At 32.2% G+C, this 17,408-nt stretch overlaps 2 protein-coding genes and 1 non-coding gene across 3 annotated transcripts; all 3 read left to right on the forward strand.

The window, feature by feature from the left end:
• Nucleotides 1-5,590: 5,590 nt before the first annotated feature.
• Nucleotides 5,591-10,988, forward strand: LOC117922765 (DNA-directed RNA polymerase III subunit RPC7-like). The gene is made up of 9 exons (XM_034840982.1): nucleotides 5,591-5,770; nucleotides 5,960-6,058; nucleotides 7,480-7,600; nucleotides 8,391-8,516; nucleotides 8,607-8,660; nucleotides 9,787-9,833; nucleotides 9,998-10,114; nucleotides 10,567-10,621; nucleotides 10,713-10,988. Exons 2-9 carry the CDS (start codon nucleotides 5,960-5,962, stop codon nucleotides 10,727-10,729), a joined length of 636 nt encoding a protein of 211 aa, XP_034696873.1. The 5' UTR covers nucleotides 5,591-5,770; the 3' UTR covers nucleotides 10,730-10,988.
• Nucleotides 10,989-11,654: 666 nt separating this feature from the next.
• LOC117922768 (profilin-1) lies at nucleotides 11,655-14,821 on the forward strand. Its single transcript, XM_034840984.1, has 3 exons — nucleotides 11,655-11,836; nucleotides 12,596-12,733; nucleotides 14,158-14,821. The coding sequence occupies exons 1-3, from the start codon at nucleotides 11,714-11,716 to the stop codon at nucleotides 14,290-14,292; spliced, it is 396 nt and encodes a 131-aa protein (XP_034696875.1). The 5' UTR covers nucleotides 11,655-11,713; the 3' UTR covers nucleotides 14,293-14,821.
• Nucleotides 14,822-16,372: 1,551 nt separating this feature from the next.
• On the forward strand, nucleotides 16,373-16,520 carry LOC117922798. Its single transcript, XR_004652557.1, has one exon. It is a non-coding gene; the product is annotated as a small nucleolar RNA snoR135 (small nucleolar RNA).
• The last annotated feature ends 888 nt before the right edge of the window (nucleotides 16,521-17,408 follow it).

Genomic DNA, 17,408 nt, shown 5'->3' on the forward strand with positions numbered 1-17,408 from the left:
TTATTTTGTTCTCAATAAGAAAAATATACATATATTTCTAAAAAGAGTTACCAAACATAGTCTTCATTTCTTATTGATTGCATTAATACTTAAAGTTGAAACAAAAATAGTGATAAAACGTTATTGGTTGGTATGTAATTTCAAATAGGCCAAAATTTTTTGTGATTATGATGGTAGTTGGTGGGCTTGCTTGATGGAAAATCTTGGATTTACGATCTTACTTTTTAACCTCTAATATGTTAATCAAAATTCGTGCACACATAAGCAAAAAATTAAAAATTAAAAATTAAAAAAAAAAAAACACCAAGATTTTTAACATGATTCGACCCGTGAGATGATTGGACAACTTGAAATCGACACTTTGAACAAAACATAACAAAACTTATTTAAGTTTCACAATCTAACATAATCTCATATGAGTGTCTTTTTTCATATTTCTCATAATTCATGCCTTACAGACTCTCGTAACATGATTAAGATTTGAGTGGATGCACTCATCCACGCAACATGTGACTGTAGACAATTATCTAAATCACAAAATAAACAGTTTGTGGTCCTTCATTTCCAAATGTTATGTTTGGTTGCCAGGAAAACCCAAGAGAAAAATTTATCTAATAACATATTTGTACTGGTGGTCTCTTTCATATGACTCACTGAAAGCATTTGCCGCAAATGAAATAAACTACTAAAGCATGATGAATATGGTTATATAAAACAACTATATCAAATAAATCAATCCACAAGATAATGGCCACACCCCACCCCACCCCACCCAAGAAAGGAAAAAGGAACAGAAACTGTGCCAAACATGTGTTTTAGAAAAGGAAAAGGTGGAAAATCACATCAAACGTTTTTAAAAAGATTTAAAAATAGAAAATAGATTATTTTAAAAAATATTTTTTAATTATATGTGATTATTTTCATTTATTTTATAAGAGTCTTTTTTCTTTTTCAAAGTTTTTTCTCGTGATCTAAATTTTTTTTAGAGATATTTTTATTAACTTTTCTTATTCTGTAAAAAATTATAATAAACTTAAGAAATGTTTTATATAATATTTTTTTTTAACAAAAAAAAATAAAAATGTTCCAATTAATAATTTTAAACACCTCCCAATAGCTCCTACCATATGCACTCATGATGGTGGTAGCATGAGACATCTATGCTTTGCTAGTGAGCTTGGATGATGGAGATGGTAGAGATTCTCAAGCAATGTATGAATTTTTTTAGATTCTTTTATGATGAAGATGTTGGAACTGTTGATGGGTTTATCTTTTCTTATAGCATGTGAAGAAGGTTCTACGGTCACTAAAAGAAACAAGGGAAAGTTTTATTAAATACCAATTGATTTTTATATAAGATGGTCAAAACTTGATCTAATAATTGATATCAAAGTAAAAAATTATAGGGTTCGAGTCACAGAGAGTATCATGTTGGGTTTTTTCATGGGTTATCCAAATAATAGCTCTTAGAAGTATGATGTCAAATGTCATAAAAGATTTGACTTATTCTCCTTCATTAAACACTAATTGGTTTTCAAATGAGATGACCTCCATTCCTTAGATGAGATAATCAAAACTTAATTCATTGCTCTTGTGAGATCATGTCTTGTATTTATGGATCATTTTTATACGATAAGGTTGCAAGATACCCACACCTAAGTGGCCAAAGAATCACTATCCAACTATTTACAAGCCAATCTTTATGGGATACTCAAAGGATAGGGTAGAAAAAGCCAATGTAGCTCATAAGTGAGGAGAATTGCATAAGAATTTTTGGTTGTCTTATGCAATTATTATATGTTCAGATCAAATTCTTTTTTTTTTTTTTTTAAATCATGAAATGATCATGTGATAATAACTTTATGCGTTGTATATGTATGTTGAGAGGTCTCTTTCATGTCCATCTAAAATCATTATTAGCAAATGCAAATTGATTCTGCTGGAAGTTATTTTCTATATATAACAAATAAATAAGATTTACAAAAATAAGATTTACAAAGACTATGTTCGGTTCTAAAAATTTTAATAAAAAAATGTAAGAAAAAAAAAAATAAAAAGGTAAAAGTAGAAGTTAGAAAAAAAAACATAAATATAAAGTTAATAAATTATTTTTATATGTTATTTTAAACTCATTTTATTTATTTTAACTATTTTATGTATAATTTAAATAATTTGAAAAATCATAAAATTTTAATTATATATATAAGAAAATTATTTTACTTAGTATTTTTTTAAATCAATCAAATCCTTTTAACCATTCTATTAAACTTATAAGCAAGAATGACCCCTTAAAATGATTGATTTTCCTATAAAAAAATATTACGATTTCTCAAATATGTGATTCAAGGATTGAATCTCATTTTCTTTTGCTATGACATTATAGATGAAGCAGCCACCGAGGCCTGCAATGTATTAATAATTCCTCTAACCGCATAAACCATGCTTGTATAAATCATAGCTGCAGTGTATTAATTTTAGAATATCGTCACAACTTGCTCAAAGGCCTAAGTCAATGACATTATGCAATTAAATATTTTTGTAACAATTGATAGAATTTGGACATTACCCGATAAAATTCATGAAAATGGAATGAGTAAGTTATGTTATATCGTCGCTTGTATATCTATTGAGGCTTGCATATTATTGAATCGAGTTTTAGTGTCTAATAAGTATAGGTCAAACCTTTGATACATTCGATAATACACATGGCGGGTTTGTTCTAAAAGTCGTCATTTGAGTAACCTATCATCGAGCTTAAAATGTTGCATTGCCGCTTCCCAACACATACCACTCTCTTCAAGAGTAGATATCCATTAAACATCCACCCATTTGTATGGATCATTTTCTTCCATTTTCTTTAGCAGAGGGGTCTAGGCTAAGAAGAAACAGTACTGCAAGATATCAATACCAAAACTATCATCTACCCACTAACATTTGTGTGGTTATAAGCAAATCTTGATGAGACCCTCATTGGATGAGCCAAGAAAAAGGTCATATAGATCAGAGGATTGAATTTACATATGGACTACATATCTATTAGGTGATCACAGCCACACCCCTGTGGTCAAAAAGTAAAGATACCAATATCGAGAACTTGGTATTACATCAATATCTCTGTGCCTATAAGCTAATCTTTATTGGGCACCCATTGGATATTGTAGGTTAAAGCCAATACAACTGACAGCTAAGGACTATTCCACCATGATAATAACATGACAAACATATGGTCCAATAAGGCATTCATAAAAAATTCCCCATGCTGCAAGAAATGGGAAGCCTTTTTGACCTTTCGTCCCTTTCTTTCTCATTGTAGCTATTTCTTTGATTCACAGTAACACTTGGGATAGACTATTATACTTAGAACAAAATATTTTTTTCTTGTACTGGATCATAATATATGATGTATTGTTGCTTGTTTTCTATTCATTCCTCATTGAAATCATGTCCAGAAAATGAAAGATCGACTCTTTCTTATGGAAATTATATGACTGACGAATGCAATGACACATGTCTTTGAAAAGTGAAAACAACTGGTTAATCATTCCACTAAACATAATGGCTTTATTCATTTAAATGATGGATTTCCCCAAAAGAGATACTGAAATCTGTGGAATTGGGGTTCGATGAATGCATATCATTGACATTTTCTATAAATATATACATAGATAAGGCCAGCAATCCATGTTTATCTACAGTTCAATTTCCATAGCGTATGGAATGAAGATACAGAAGGATATGGGATACCCATATTCCAGGCGACAATTAGTAAGGTCCAGACCCATGAACTAATTAATCTTTTGTTTTAACCATGTAACTTGTGTCGGTTGTCTGTTTCTCTTTGAAGAGAATCCTATGCTCTAGACCACAAACCTTTCAGCCCCATGGCCATGTCCACCCACAGGAATTTCAAGGCACCCACAGCTATTTTAAGGCATAAAAGGCCTTATCATTATAGAAAATATTGTCTAGTGTGCTTTTCTATATTATGTTGGATCAATATTAGTTAGTTGGAGTTGAAAACTTTTTGATCAAAAGAAAGATCTGTCACCTTTTAGTTCTTGTTTGAATGAATTTGTGGAAGAGGATGCCGATGCTTAGCATAAATTCAACTTGATATATGTTCATATATGTTCACATGTGTTGTCAGTGACATATGTTGTTGATCCATTACCTAACAACTTATCATTTGAGATTAATCAATGATTTAATATATGATATAGTCTTAGAGTTTGTTTGGCATTAATTTTAGAATGTGTTTCCAGCTCTTATAGTACTTGACAATGGTAGAAAGGTTAAAAGTGTTTTTTAGAATTGCTACCAAAATGATTCTTGATTTATTTATTCCTGATCCTCTTACTTAGCTGAAGTACTGTTACATACCACAGAAGCAACAGTATATGTGTTGGAGCCTATATAGATTGATGTAGTCTGTAGTTTCTCTACAAAGCATTACAACAGTTGTGTACAAGTCAAATGAAAGAAAAAAGTTAGAGAATAGTGGATACAGAATAATTGAAAATATTGGTGATCAATGGAGTGATATCTTAGAAACTAATATCGAGAATAAGACTTTTAAGTTGTCTGATCCAATGTACTATATCAGTTGATGTAAACTTTGAATTAAAAGTTTATTTTATAATGATTTTAGAAAAAGTTTTTAATTTAAAGTGTTTTTAAAATTTTTTTAGGTATTTGGTAAAATTTGTTAAACACTTTTTAAATTTTAAAAAATCACTTATAATGTCTTATGGGTAACACTTTATTATAATTCTTCTAAAAACACTTTTTCTAAAAAAAAAATTCACTAAAAACATTTCAAATAGAAACACTTTCAAATACACTTTAAGATTTTTTTTTTCCTCAAAATACTTTTTAGGTTAAAAAAAGCTTCTTAAAATCATTACCCAATGGATTCTAAAATTCTTTATTGAAATAAATCAAATTTTGCTAATTATCTATAGCCAAAAAACTTTGTTCATTTAGCATTACAATATAGAATTGACTTATAATGATCTTGTATTATTTGGTTTAATAATATTGAAGCGAAATGGGATTTGGTTGACCAAAAATTAGTCTTTAAGATTCCGTTTGATAATGCTTTTAAAAAGCATTTTAAGATAAAAATATTTTAAAAGAAAATTTCAATATTTGATAAAATTTTAAAAACGCTTTTAAAAATTTAATAGAATCATTAAAACTACTTAAAAATAAAAACATTGCGAAACTCACTTTGGGTGAAAATTTTCACAAGCCTCATGTTGCAAATCTTTAGCTTCCTTTTCTCATATATGATGTCCAATTGGGTTACCAATACCCACAACATGGTTGTGATTTTTGAAGAGTTTGAAGTTCTTTCCATTGTTCTTCTCTACATCATGTCAAATATGGGTTCTACAAAGTGGCCTGTAAAAGAATCTCATTAGGGTCTGTTAAAGACAAATGGACCCTTCAAGTAAGGGCAACTTCCCCAAAATTAGAGAAAATTTTGATTTAAATAAATACTAAAAAAAATAATAGACTTGTCAAAACGCTGCGTTTCGACGAGAGTCAGTTTTATATACTATTATCCAAAACGGAGAATCCGAACATCTGCGTTCAAAGCAGAGTGCTGGCAGCGGAGAAACCTAAACGTTGCGTTTTGACGCAGGTGGACGGAGAAGAGAGGAAACACGACCCCTGAATTCCTGCTTGAGACGTCTTTCTTTATTTTTCCTTTTTTTTTCTTGTCTACACTTTCTCGGCAACCAAACGGAGGACTACTCTAAAACTGGTTGGTTTGATTTTAGTGTATCTTACAAGGAGACCTCTTTTAATCTTTATATGCGTTTTTAGTGTTAAAACAGAAAAGATTTCCTCCTTTTTTCCCTGACTTCCTCAGCCACTACACCGAGCATAATGGTTGGATTTGAATCACAGTTTCCTCTTGCTGATTACTTTTTGTTCGAAATTTCGTTGACAGATGGCTTTTAGAGGGCGCGGACGAGGACGTGGTGGATATGGACGTGGAGGTGTAGGAGGCTTTGGCATCGCTAAGCAAGAGCCCTTTGTACTTTTTCCGGTGAGTAATTTCACTCATTTTTAAACAAACTGCTTATTTGTACTGAATTGCGGTTGAGAATGTATAAGCAAGCCACGCTGAGGTTTTTTTCTACCGGTGTAGAAGTTGTAGGCTTTATGTTCGATAAATGGCTTCTTAGGATTTGAAATGTGAAATTGAAAATGTCATTGAAATCTGAACTCAGAGTTAGTAATCCAAATGTGTAAGAAATTCGTTGTCATGAGTTCTACTTAACCTGAACGGTGCTGGAGATTAGAGAATGAAGAAAAGGAGAGGAACTTGCTCCAAGATGACTGAGAGAGGAAGTATTACCCTTTGTCTTTCCCTCATTCTACCCAAAACCTAATTGTGCATTAATAGCTCTGACCTCATCGATGAATAATTCATTCGGGTCCTTTGATCTTAGTGCTTGATCACTGTTGCCCATACTAACTTTAAAGATCTAGTTTAACATTCCTTTTTTTTTTTCCAAGTTTTAAATACAACTTAGAGTGCATTTGGTAGTGTTTTAAAGTGTTTTTAGTGAAAGTATTTTCTCTAAAAGTGTTATTAGGAGAATCACCTATCAAATGTTTCTCTAAAAAAATACTACAAGTGATTTTTCAGATTTTTGAAAGTGTTTCTTAAATTTTGCCAAACACTTAATTTTTTTTCAAAATCACTTTTTAGTCTCAAAGCTCTTTTTAAAATCACTGTCGAATAGACTCTTAGAATGCTTTTGGCAGTGATTTTAGTAAGTATTTTTGGCATTTCTAACACTTGGAAAATTTTATCTTTCAAGTATTAGAGAGGTTAGAAACGCTTTATAAAATCACTGTCAAACGTACTCTTAATCATCCTCCATATATGTGGTAGAATGAGATTAATAGGGTGTGTTTCAGAATAGGGCATGCACAACAATCCAAAGCAGCTATAATGAGGTTCGGAGAATGCCTATTTATTGTTGTTCATGGATGCTGTTATGCATATAATTTGTTGGATGGTTGGGCTCATATGCCTAGCTTGAGGAAGATTATTCTGTCGTACTTTTTGTCTTTCTCTCCATAGTTGTTGTATAATTGTATTATTATTTTGTTCTTTTAATAAGTAAAATATGTATTATGTACAAAAGGAGTGTACAAGTTACAGCCCTAGCAAGGAGAGAAAGGAAAGTAAAAGAAGGAAAAGGAAAGGGAAATAGAAAAAAAAAAATTGTACACCCTTTTAACAAAAGGGATGATAAAGTTAAGAACGGTGGAGTTAAGCATATTTCTTTTCTACATGGTTTAGCAATCAATCAATAGAGATAAGAGTCCATGGTCTTTAACAACAAACTCCGATTTAATACATCACTTTTCAATTATGTCATGTGATGCAGCATGGAGGTGCAGAGTATATTGTTTTATAATTTCTATGTGAAAGAATGCTCTGTGATGTTTCAGGATATTGAATTGCCTGATGTCAGCAGCGTGCCTGAGGAGAAGAACCTAGTCATTCGGAATGCAAGGTTGCAAAATTATTGGAAATCCTCTCCTTATTATCTTGAAGATATAGTCCCAAGGAGTAAGTATTTCATAGTTTAAATTATGGTTTCCGTTTCTATTTCTTTTGTAAGGCATTAATAGAAAATAGATCAAATTCCTCACTTGAATTGGGGATAAGGCTTGTGATTGGTTGGAAATGGTTCACATCTTTTACCTAAATACTTGAGACAGCTGGTAATTTGCCTTCTATTTCTTTTCTTCTTTTCCCCCCTTTTTTTGACAGGACAAATGCTAGTATTTCATTGTCACTTTGTTGTTTTGTTTCCTCTAGAGGTACATGAACAATTAGTAATTGATTTCTGATCAGAAGTGAGAACGATTCTAAAGTTCTCTTGAAGTAATTGATTTCTCATGGCGTTATACTATTTTTTTCTTTTTCTTTTTCTGAATAGTAAGTCTTTTCTTTTCTTTATTTCTATTGGAACTCAAACCCAGAATCTCCCAGATCCCACCCAAATCCCTTGCCGCTTTAGCCAAGCCTCAAGGATTCTAGCATTATACTTGTACCAAGTTTATTATTATTGTTGTTATTATTATTTCCAATTTATGTTCATGTTATGCTCTCAACTAGAAATCCATCCTTGTATTTTTATATATCCATGAGTTCAAAAAACTTTTAATATTATGCCACATAGATATTTATCATGTTCAATTTTTTACTTAGATCTTACATATTTTGTTGTTTTCTTTTATGCCACTCTGTTTTAATGCACTCCGACTTACTGCTTTTTTTGTTATAAGATGTTTGGTTTCCCAGTTCTGTTTGAGTACAAGATGGTGACCCTATCTACTTTACATTTTGATGTCAGAAAGCCAAAGCACAGACATTGAAAGATTCTCTGATAGGGTCAAGCTGAGGACAACATTAAAACGGGATCCTCTAGAGCAGATTCTAAGGCTCACTTCTGATAATTTTCCTTTAGAACTGCTCCAAGGTTTGCAAGCTGAACAACTTATAAGATTTTTTTTTATTAGGAATTTATATACCGAGTTTAAAGACTGTTCTTTACACATTGAGCTTCCAGGTATGAAGGGGGCAACACATAATAAAAGAAAAGTGCGGTGGAATCCAGAGTCAGGTCTGATGAGAATAGAATATCTTGATTTCAATTTCTTTGCTTACTTCTGTATTTTAGGTTTTTAACTTTCTGATTCTAAACATTTTCTTTTCTTCATTTAACTCTGTGTCATCACCCCATGTGTGTTTATTTTCTCCCATAGAGTGGAGAATTGATGGTTTCTTTGAAACTAGGTTCATTTGATTTGTTTACGTTGGGTTTCTTGTGTTATCACCAGTGTGCATGATTGATAAATGGAATAGATGGTATCTTAGTCACATTTCACATGTTATGTTATCTAAGTTATGCATGCAGGCTAGTAACTAGAATTAAACTCCTTTGTTCAATATTAGAATTTAAATTGTAAATTTACTCCTTTGAGACCGGGGCTTTTATGATACAGTTTTTCAGTTATTCCCTTCTCTTAGACTAATCTCTTTCATATCGGCATCATGGTAAACTCTCCTCAGCTTTCCCTTTTTCTAATACATCTGAACTTTATTATGTAGGGGATATTCATTATACAATCAACCTAAGTTTATTTATGCTTTGCAACTGAATACGCTTACCTGTCACGTGGATGCATCTATATGTGCCAAGCATATATGTATATATTCTTTGTAACAAAACTCAATGCAAAAGCTGAGTAATCTAATCATGTCACAGTTTTATCACTTGGTGCTCTACTCATACTCATCAGATACAATTCTATGGGTTCATGGACTTTGGGGGGATTTTCTTAAACATTGTACACGTTTTGGTTTTGATCAGTGAATGGGAAAACAATGCTTCATTCCAATGAATGCTTAGCATAAATGTGAGTAGATACACCTCCTAGTTAGATTGACCTTGTTGCTTGTGGTAATTTCAAGGATTTTTTTTCTGATTTTGATTAGTTATAGTAATTTAATGAGATAAAGCAATAGTTCTGCATCATCTTACTTTCAAGGGAAATAAATGACCCAGTTCTGTGTACCCTCACTTTCTTTAACTTGAACTTGCGAGGGCATCAATTCTTCTAAATCATTGTATGATTTTGAGACTCCTCTCCTAACGATGAAATTATATGACATCTTTACTTCTGATAGAATCAACTGGTTAATTTCAATGATATTAGATCAAACTGATTAATTTGTTTGTGCAACAGACATGCAGAAGTTAGAGCTCTTTGAAAAGCTTGAAAAGAAGCTTGAGGTAAATAATTCTTTGTTTGGCGGTTGGCTGTGAACTCTATATTTTAAATTACAAATTTACTGTTATTGGTACTTGGTTGATTATCATTTTTCTAGGTTTGGTTCTCTTTGGCTCAGTCATTTCCTTGTGATTTCTATATTGGTGATGGATCTTCAAATGTCTAGGGCCAAGATGAGAAAGGTGGAAAGGAAAAGAAAGAAGGTGAAAATGAGGATGAAGATGATGAAGGAGGAGAAGAAGCTGCAGAAGAGGAATTCAGTGATGATGGTGATTATAATCAGGTTCTCATAGAAAACTTTATCTCTGATGTTTTCACACTTCACAAAGTGTTACATATTAATGCTTGCATTTGTTGTTTTCATGGTTCAATGGAACATCTGTCTGGTGCTAGAATATGTTCAAATGCATGTTTGGATCTGAACTTCCAAAAAAATCCTTCTAACTCGGGTTGTTATTTTTGTTGCTATTCATTTCTTTTTCTTTTAATGGAATTTTCCATAGAAAAGATCACCTAAGAAACAATGCAAATAATCATTATTGTTGCTCTCTTTCCATTTCTATATGGCAAAGGTCACCCTCAAATTTGAAGAATGGAAATTAATGTTGCTATGTCTAGAGTTTCTTACAATACAAAAAAAGAACCATTCCCCAGTTCCCTACACAGAAATATGGAAGATATAACATATCTGTAAAACAAATAATTGTATCTTATTCCCTTGGAACAATCTTGCAGAACATTGATTTTGATGATGATGAAGATGATTTCAACATGGAAGACGACAATGACGGTACATGCACTTTCTCTTTACTGGCACTTGTTATTTGCATCTGGGATTCTCAAACTGAAGGTAGATGCTAATACTTGGGCAAACATTGCAGATGAAGCTACATATTAGTTGCCGAATACCAGTATGTTTACTTGGTTTTGCTCTGAAATCTGTGGGCAGTTTTGCACAAAGGAAGGCATTTCTTCTCCTTTTGATTGAGTTGATTAGGTTTCTGGCTTTTACTTGTGTCCTTGGGCTGGCTTCTTTATGGCTTTGAATTAACAGAAAGATATGACAGATGTATATTTAGTCTTTTGCATTTGGCTGTCTTGTTTGCATTTTATATCTCTTAAAAAACAGGACCAATCACAATACATCTCATGTGTAATTTGATTGTTTTTTTTTATAACCTTAGGGCCGTTGGAGATTTACCCGATCGTTAACTTTAGGGCCCCATGGGATTATTCGAGGTGCGCGTAAACTGGCCCGGACTTCCACGGTTATAAAAAACAAAAATAAAAAAAATAAAAAATAAATAAATAAACTAAGGGGTGCGGGGTACTCTTGATTACTGGGGAGGTAGGGGGGGTGGGCGCTTCCCAGCTTGTCTAAATTTTAGTATACACTTTCAAAGGTCAAGATTGTAAATTTGGTAGGTATTGATTTGGCAGCCTTAGAATTTTCCTAAACTTATTACAAATATAATAATAAACAAACCATTTTCAAATTCGTCTTAGTTTGCATACTATTCAACTCATTTGAAATGAGACCGAGCCATATTTTAATTTTTAATTAATATATAATATGAGTCATTCAATCAGATGGCTCAGCATCGCCAATCTCATTTCTGGAGGCAAAGATGTACTATGATACCCATGCAGATCGCACCACGTGTCATGGCCCTGTTGGAGCGACCACACGCAAGTTCCTCCCTCTCCTTACGTGAGCGGCACTCATTCAATCAATTAAAATGGACAGCTGAGAGAAGATCAAGAAACGGAGAATCCCACCAGCTCCTCTTGTGCCCCACAGCCTCTGCAAACGATTTATATCCGCTTTCAAGACACGAAAAATAGAAAAAACCAGAAGAAGAATTAACACCGGCAGACCAAAATGTCGTGGCAAACCTACGTTGATGATCACCTGATGTGCGACATCGACGGCAACCACCTTACATCCGCGGCCATCATCGGTCACGATGGCAGCGTCTGGGCTCAGAGCGAAACTTTCCCTCAGGTTTGATTTAATATTGATCAGATCTGATTTCATTGTGATGCGATTTGTCGCAGCGTGTGAGATTGATTTGATATCGTGGATTTTCAATGATAAGGAAAAAGAAAATCAAACGACTTATAAGATTGGATTAAGAGCGGGATGGTGCTCGATCCATTGTCTTGGAATTTTTTGGATTCGGATTTGGACGGTGTTGAATTTTTTTTTTCTTGTTTTGATTGAATTGACATGTTTTGTTTGGTTGCGCGGAAAATTTTGTGCAAATGTGGAAAATGTGGTGGAAATGTATCATAACATAACAGACATAAAAATGACTTTTTTATTTTTTTCAACTTCAAGATGAAAAACACAAGAATGGAGCCGACGCGGTAAGAGAGCTTTGGATTTATGGGATGAAGATCGTAGCCAATTTGGTTTGAAATGGAAAGGATGAATGATGATAAAAGTGTTTTCTATGGATATTATGTTCCAAGGCTTTTTTTCGTTGAGTGAATATTATATATTCTTGATTTATGTATTCTGTAAAATTGAAGCTAGAAGTGATGATCCATCTCACTGGATAAAAATTCTAGTATGAAGCTTTATAAGTGTGGGATGTTGATATGACCATAGACTATAGTTGAGCTGAATGGTACGTGCCATATAATTTTGATACAAAGCTTTATTGCTGCTCTTTCCAGTTGTTTGTGGCAATGAGTTTTTGTCTGCTCTTTGAAAATTTTATATGTTAACCATGAAATGGCTTTGTCTGTTTGTTTTCAGTTTAAGCCTGAGGAGATTACTGGTATTATGAATGATTTCAATGAGCCTGGATTTCTTGCTCCTACTGGGTTATACCTTGGTGGCACAAAGTACATGGTTATCCAAGGAGAGCCTGGAGCAGTGATCCGTGGAAAGAAGGTATTTCATCTATTTCCCTTCCTTGATGATTGACGAATTCGTTTTTGTTCTTGTCTAATTTTTGGACAAATCCTTTTTTTTTTTTTTTTTTTTTGATGGGGGTGAGATTATTCTTTTGACTAATCTAGATTTAGCACTTGTTACTATGCTCTTATCCCTGTAAGATTCTATAACCTTGCAATTAACTTACTGTTTTTTCCATGTAACTATCTCTGATTCTCCAGCACGGGCCCACGTTCGTTCTTAAATTTTTATGAACAATATAGGTGTCAAATACTTGTTCAGTGCATATTTGACTGCCTGTAATAAGTCGTAGAGCACCCTTCTGAGATGTAATGCCTAGGTGATTCACACGAGGCATTTCATTCTCCTTTGGTAGTATGCTTGGTAGCCTCTGCTGTACAAATGGTTTTCTCTATTTTTGGTTTCTATTTATCAATTGAAATTTGTGCAGCTTCTTTTGCATTTTACATTGATTCCAACAATGTTGGGCATTATCCATTCTGTTTCAAGCCCTGATGGTGTTCCCTCACGTCTATTTTCATGCATCTATTGTTACTCTGATTCATTTCCATGTACATATGAAACTATACAAATGAATTATGAAATTTGCTTTTGAACCTTCTTTTCCTTCAGTGGTCAATGACTTTTTATGACATATACAGGTCTCCATTGTGGACCCTCATCATAATTATTGAGTTTCTGAGTTTCTTTAATTCTTTTGACTCTTAGAACTATTATTCAAGGTGTCCATCCCTTGGACACTCTTGTTGGTACTGTTGGAATCGGTTTTCTTCTCAATTAGCGCATATCATGGACCATAATATCCGGCACTCTCACAAGGGAATAATAATACATTTTGTATATCTCACATCCGGCCCACATTTAACAGTTCTGGGTCACTTTGCCCTGCCATTTCATCTTGACACATGAAATCTGATCACTTTTTCTTTTGCTTTTGCTTTTCCTAAATCTTATCAGCAGTGTCCCACCCTTTAGGTGGTCCTTCATGTATTATGAGATCCATCATAACATTCTATGAACACAAGCAAACATTTAAACAAGCATGATTGTTTTTCATTTATATTGATGATGAAATTAGAGGAATCCATCCAAAGTGGCAGGGCGCCCCCTACATAAGGTAGTCAGAATCAAATCTTAAGCTACATCTGGACTATATTGATCATCCAATTTGATGATGGTTGGACTGGACTTTGTGAAACCATCTTCCCAGGAATGGCAAGTGGAAAATTGACTATTGAAAATTTTTCAAAATGACTCTCTCTGTGTCTTGGCCATTCGGTGGAACTTTTCAATATTGTTTTTGCTTGAAAGTAGAATTAAATGGTGGATGCAATCTAAAATTGATGAGCATCTCCCAGTTTCCCACTTGTTTATTATTGTTTTGTTATTCACTTTTGCAGGGCTCTGGAGGTGTCACTATAAAGAAAACTGGCCAAGCTCTGATTTTTGGCATCTATGAAGAACCCTTGACTCCAGGACAGTGTAACATGATTGTCGAGAGGATGGGTGATTACCTTGTTGATCAGGGCCTCTAGATCTCTTCTTGAATGCATGATTTCCTTGTTTTTATTTTTGGTTTTGGGTTTGCATCTTCTTCCTTCTATGGCCATGCACTGGTGCTGGAGTTGTTGCAGGAAAAATAACCGAGTGAGACAGAGAGTTGTTTTTTGGTGTCCTAGAGTCAGTTTCTTATCGTCTATTCCGCCCATGTTGTCATAAATTGTGTATTCATCCTCCCACTGCTTTGCTCCAACTGAGTTTGCAGTTTGAAGTTTTGAATGGTTTGGGATTTCCCCCTCTTTATGATAAATTATATTGTTGATTTCTTTAATCAATAATATTCCCTGTTTATGTGATAGCATCTTAGTGTTCTGTCACTGAGGTGGAGGATATTCTTCCTCAGGAAAAAGCCTCATAACTGAAGAAGCTCGAATGTTTGGGGTGCCTACAAATTCCTCTAAGATTCACGGCAGATTTTGGTGATCTCCATTGTCTATTGGATCGTATTGGTGAACTGTTTCTGTTTTGTAATTAAAATGCGAGAAAACTATAGGGTTTGATGCATATGCCTCGGTCTCAACCAAAAGAGCTGCAGGAAAAATATCCCCAGTAGTTCCATTTTGAGAGATCACCTCTCTAAAGTTTACCCTTCGCTTTGTGTATTGCCTTTCAAAGATGGTCCAAAATCTCCTTTAGTTAAAACTCCATGATCCTAAATTGACATTTAAATTTGAAAATTTGCCAATCGTTTCTTTTCTTTTACAATCTTTTTTGGCCATGGGAAGCGAAATTTAGTGTCCTTTTTGGAGATATATATATATATATATATATATTTTATTATATATATATATATATATATTTCCTGTTTTTTGGCTTTTAATTGGATTGAAAATGTTGGGATATTAAAAAATTTCACTATTTTAAATTTTAGAATTTTTAAGGGTGCAAAATAAGATTATATTTTTCATATAAAAGTTTCTATATTAAGTTTTATTTAAAAAAAAATTGTATCCAAGCAAGTCTTAATAATAATTTATTTAGGGTTATGAATTTGATATTCCAAAAAAAATTAAATAAAACAAATAAAAATTTATTTTCGACCTTCCTTTGGGAAAAGGAGTGGTTCATCTTTGAAGTTTTCCTTTTTGGTTTTTTTAATTGCATATAAGGGTAGAGGGATTATAAATAGAAATAATTAGGGGTGTAACACATTGGTCTAACTCAACCTTAACGCCCAACCCATCCTGAACCCAATCCCGGGTTTGGGTAAATATTCTCATTATTTCGATTGAGTTTGTGCTAAATTTTTTTAATCCGAACTTGGGTTATGTTTAAACCAATCTTGGAATAGTTAATGTTTTATAATGTTTATAATATTTAGTTTTTTTATATTTTAAGAAAAATATCAAGTTATAATTATATTATATGATTTTTCATTTTCTAAAGAAATATATATATGAGTTTATTTTTATTTTTATTTTTGTTATTTTAAAATTTTATCCTATATATTATTTAAATTTTGGAATAAATATATATAAAAATGTTTTTTAAAAGACATTATAAATAGATTTTTGAACAATGCAATGTAATCAATCCGGCCATTATTTGAATATAGTATAATCAACCCGAATTTAACTTAATCAATTCCAACTTAAAAAAATGAGATTGAATTGGACTTGGATTTGGTACATTTTAAGATTAATTTGAATTAAATTTAGGTTGATTGTTTGTTAATTCCTAACAAATAAATGATGTAAAAAGACCAGAGAAATAATAAATAAATAATGTAAAAGAGTATAAAAGGAAGGATAGTGAAGAAAAAAAAATGATAAAAAATTGCTAGTTGAGCCAGGTCATTGCGCTAACGACGCAAATAAGGGGTTGTGTGAAGGGCATTTTGGTCAATTTCATTTGATGTTTGGAACTTGAAACCCTAGCAAAACCCTAATCCCGTGTCCAGCGGCCTCATATGTGTGTGTCTATATAAACACATACGCACAGAGAGTGCCACAACAAACCTACTACTCTCCTAAAGTGTTTTTGTTTCTCTCTCTCTGATCTGGTATTACAATTCTTCTGCCAGTGAGGGTTTTTGTAGAACGTTAGGAAATGTTAGAAGCAGGGATTGTGTGTATCGGCGTTGTGCTACAATTGATGCGCGATCTAGCCGAAAGAGTTCCCTGCAATAATGATCGAGGGGAAGGTGGGCAGTTGGGTTTCATCTCTACCATTGAAATTCTCAACAATCATCTTCCCCACATCTCTTCCATTTTCCCCCTTTCTTTATTTCATTTTCTGTTGTCATTGCTTGATTTTCTTTACTCCATTCCCAAACCTACCTTCAGAGAACGACTTCGATTTGATCTATTAATCCCAAACAACAATCATTATAAATTTTTTTAATAAGATTTTTTTTAAATCATTTGTATGATAATTAAATATAAAAATATGAATATTAAAAAAAATTTATATATATTATATATATTATTTTATATATTATTATTTATTTTATTTTAAAACATTTGAATTAAATAAATTATAATTTTAATATTAATATATCATTATTAATTTATTTTAAAATATTTATTATTATTATATTTTTAATTTTTTTTATATTTATACTTTAATTTTATTTAATTTTAAATATTTTTATTTTAAAATATAAAAAATAATAAATTTTATATTTTATAAATTAAAATTAATTTAACAAGATAAATTATTAATATAATTTTAATATTTTAATTATTTAAATAAATTAATGCCATAACAAAAAATTATCATCATAAATTTGTACTAAAATTTTAAAAACTAAAATCTCAAATAAATATTTTATTTTATATAAATCATAAAATGATTTAATTTTTATTTAAAATAAAATAAAGCATGTTTTGAATTTTTAAAATAAATGAATATAAATATATTCATTTGTATTCCTTTTGAATGAAAATGGATAGCAGAAGAACTGCTTTGAGAAAGTCACACAAAGTGATGAAGAGTCAGCCGCAAAATCTTCAAGTATGGCTTCATATCATATGTTTGTTTCCCATTGTGAAATCTTGTTTTCAATATTTTCCCAATTTCCAAATTATATCATAGATTGAAAATGAAAATCTCTTGAAACATTAATTGGATTTGGGAGGGCTGTTTGGTT

This window comes from Vitis riparia, chromosome 9 (assembly GCF_004353265.1).
Source record: "Vitis riparia cultivar Riparia Gloire de Montpellier isolate 1030 chromosome 9, EGFV_Vit.rip_1.0, whole genome shotgun sequence".
NCBI lineage: Eukaryota > Viridiplantae > Streptophyta > Magnoliopsida > Vitales > Vitaceae > Vitis > Vitis riparia.

Excerpts from the sequence above, each read along its gene's own strand:
- LOC117922765 (XM_034840982.1), top strand. The coding sequence starts at position 5,960 with ATGGCTTTTAGAGGGCGCGGACGAGGACGTGGTGGATATGGACGTGGA. Across the intron at positions 7,601-8,390 it reads TGAAGATATAGTCCCAAGGA|AAAGCCAAAGCACAGACATT; the intron begins GTAAGTATTTCA and ends TTTTGATGTCAG. Across the intron at positions 10,115-10,566 it reads ATGATGGTGATTATAATCAG|AACATTGATTTTGATGATGA; the intron begins GTTCTCATAGAA and ends ACAATCTTGCAG.
- LOC117922768 (XM_034840984.1), top strand. The coding sequence starts at position 11,714 with ATGTCGTGGCAAACCTACGTTGATGATCACCTGATGTGCGACATCGAC. Across the intron at positions 11,837-12,595 it reads AGAGCGAAACTTTCCCTCAG|TTTAAGCCTGAGGAGATTAC; the intron begins GTTTGATTTAAT and ends GTTTGTTTTCAG. Across the intron at positions 12,734-14,157 it reads CAGTGATCCGTGGAAAGAAG|GGCTCTGGAGGTGTCACTAT; the intron begins GTATTTCATCTA and ends TCACTTTTGCAG.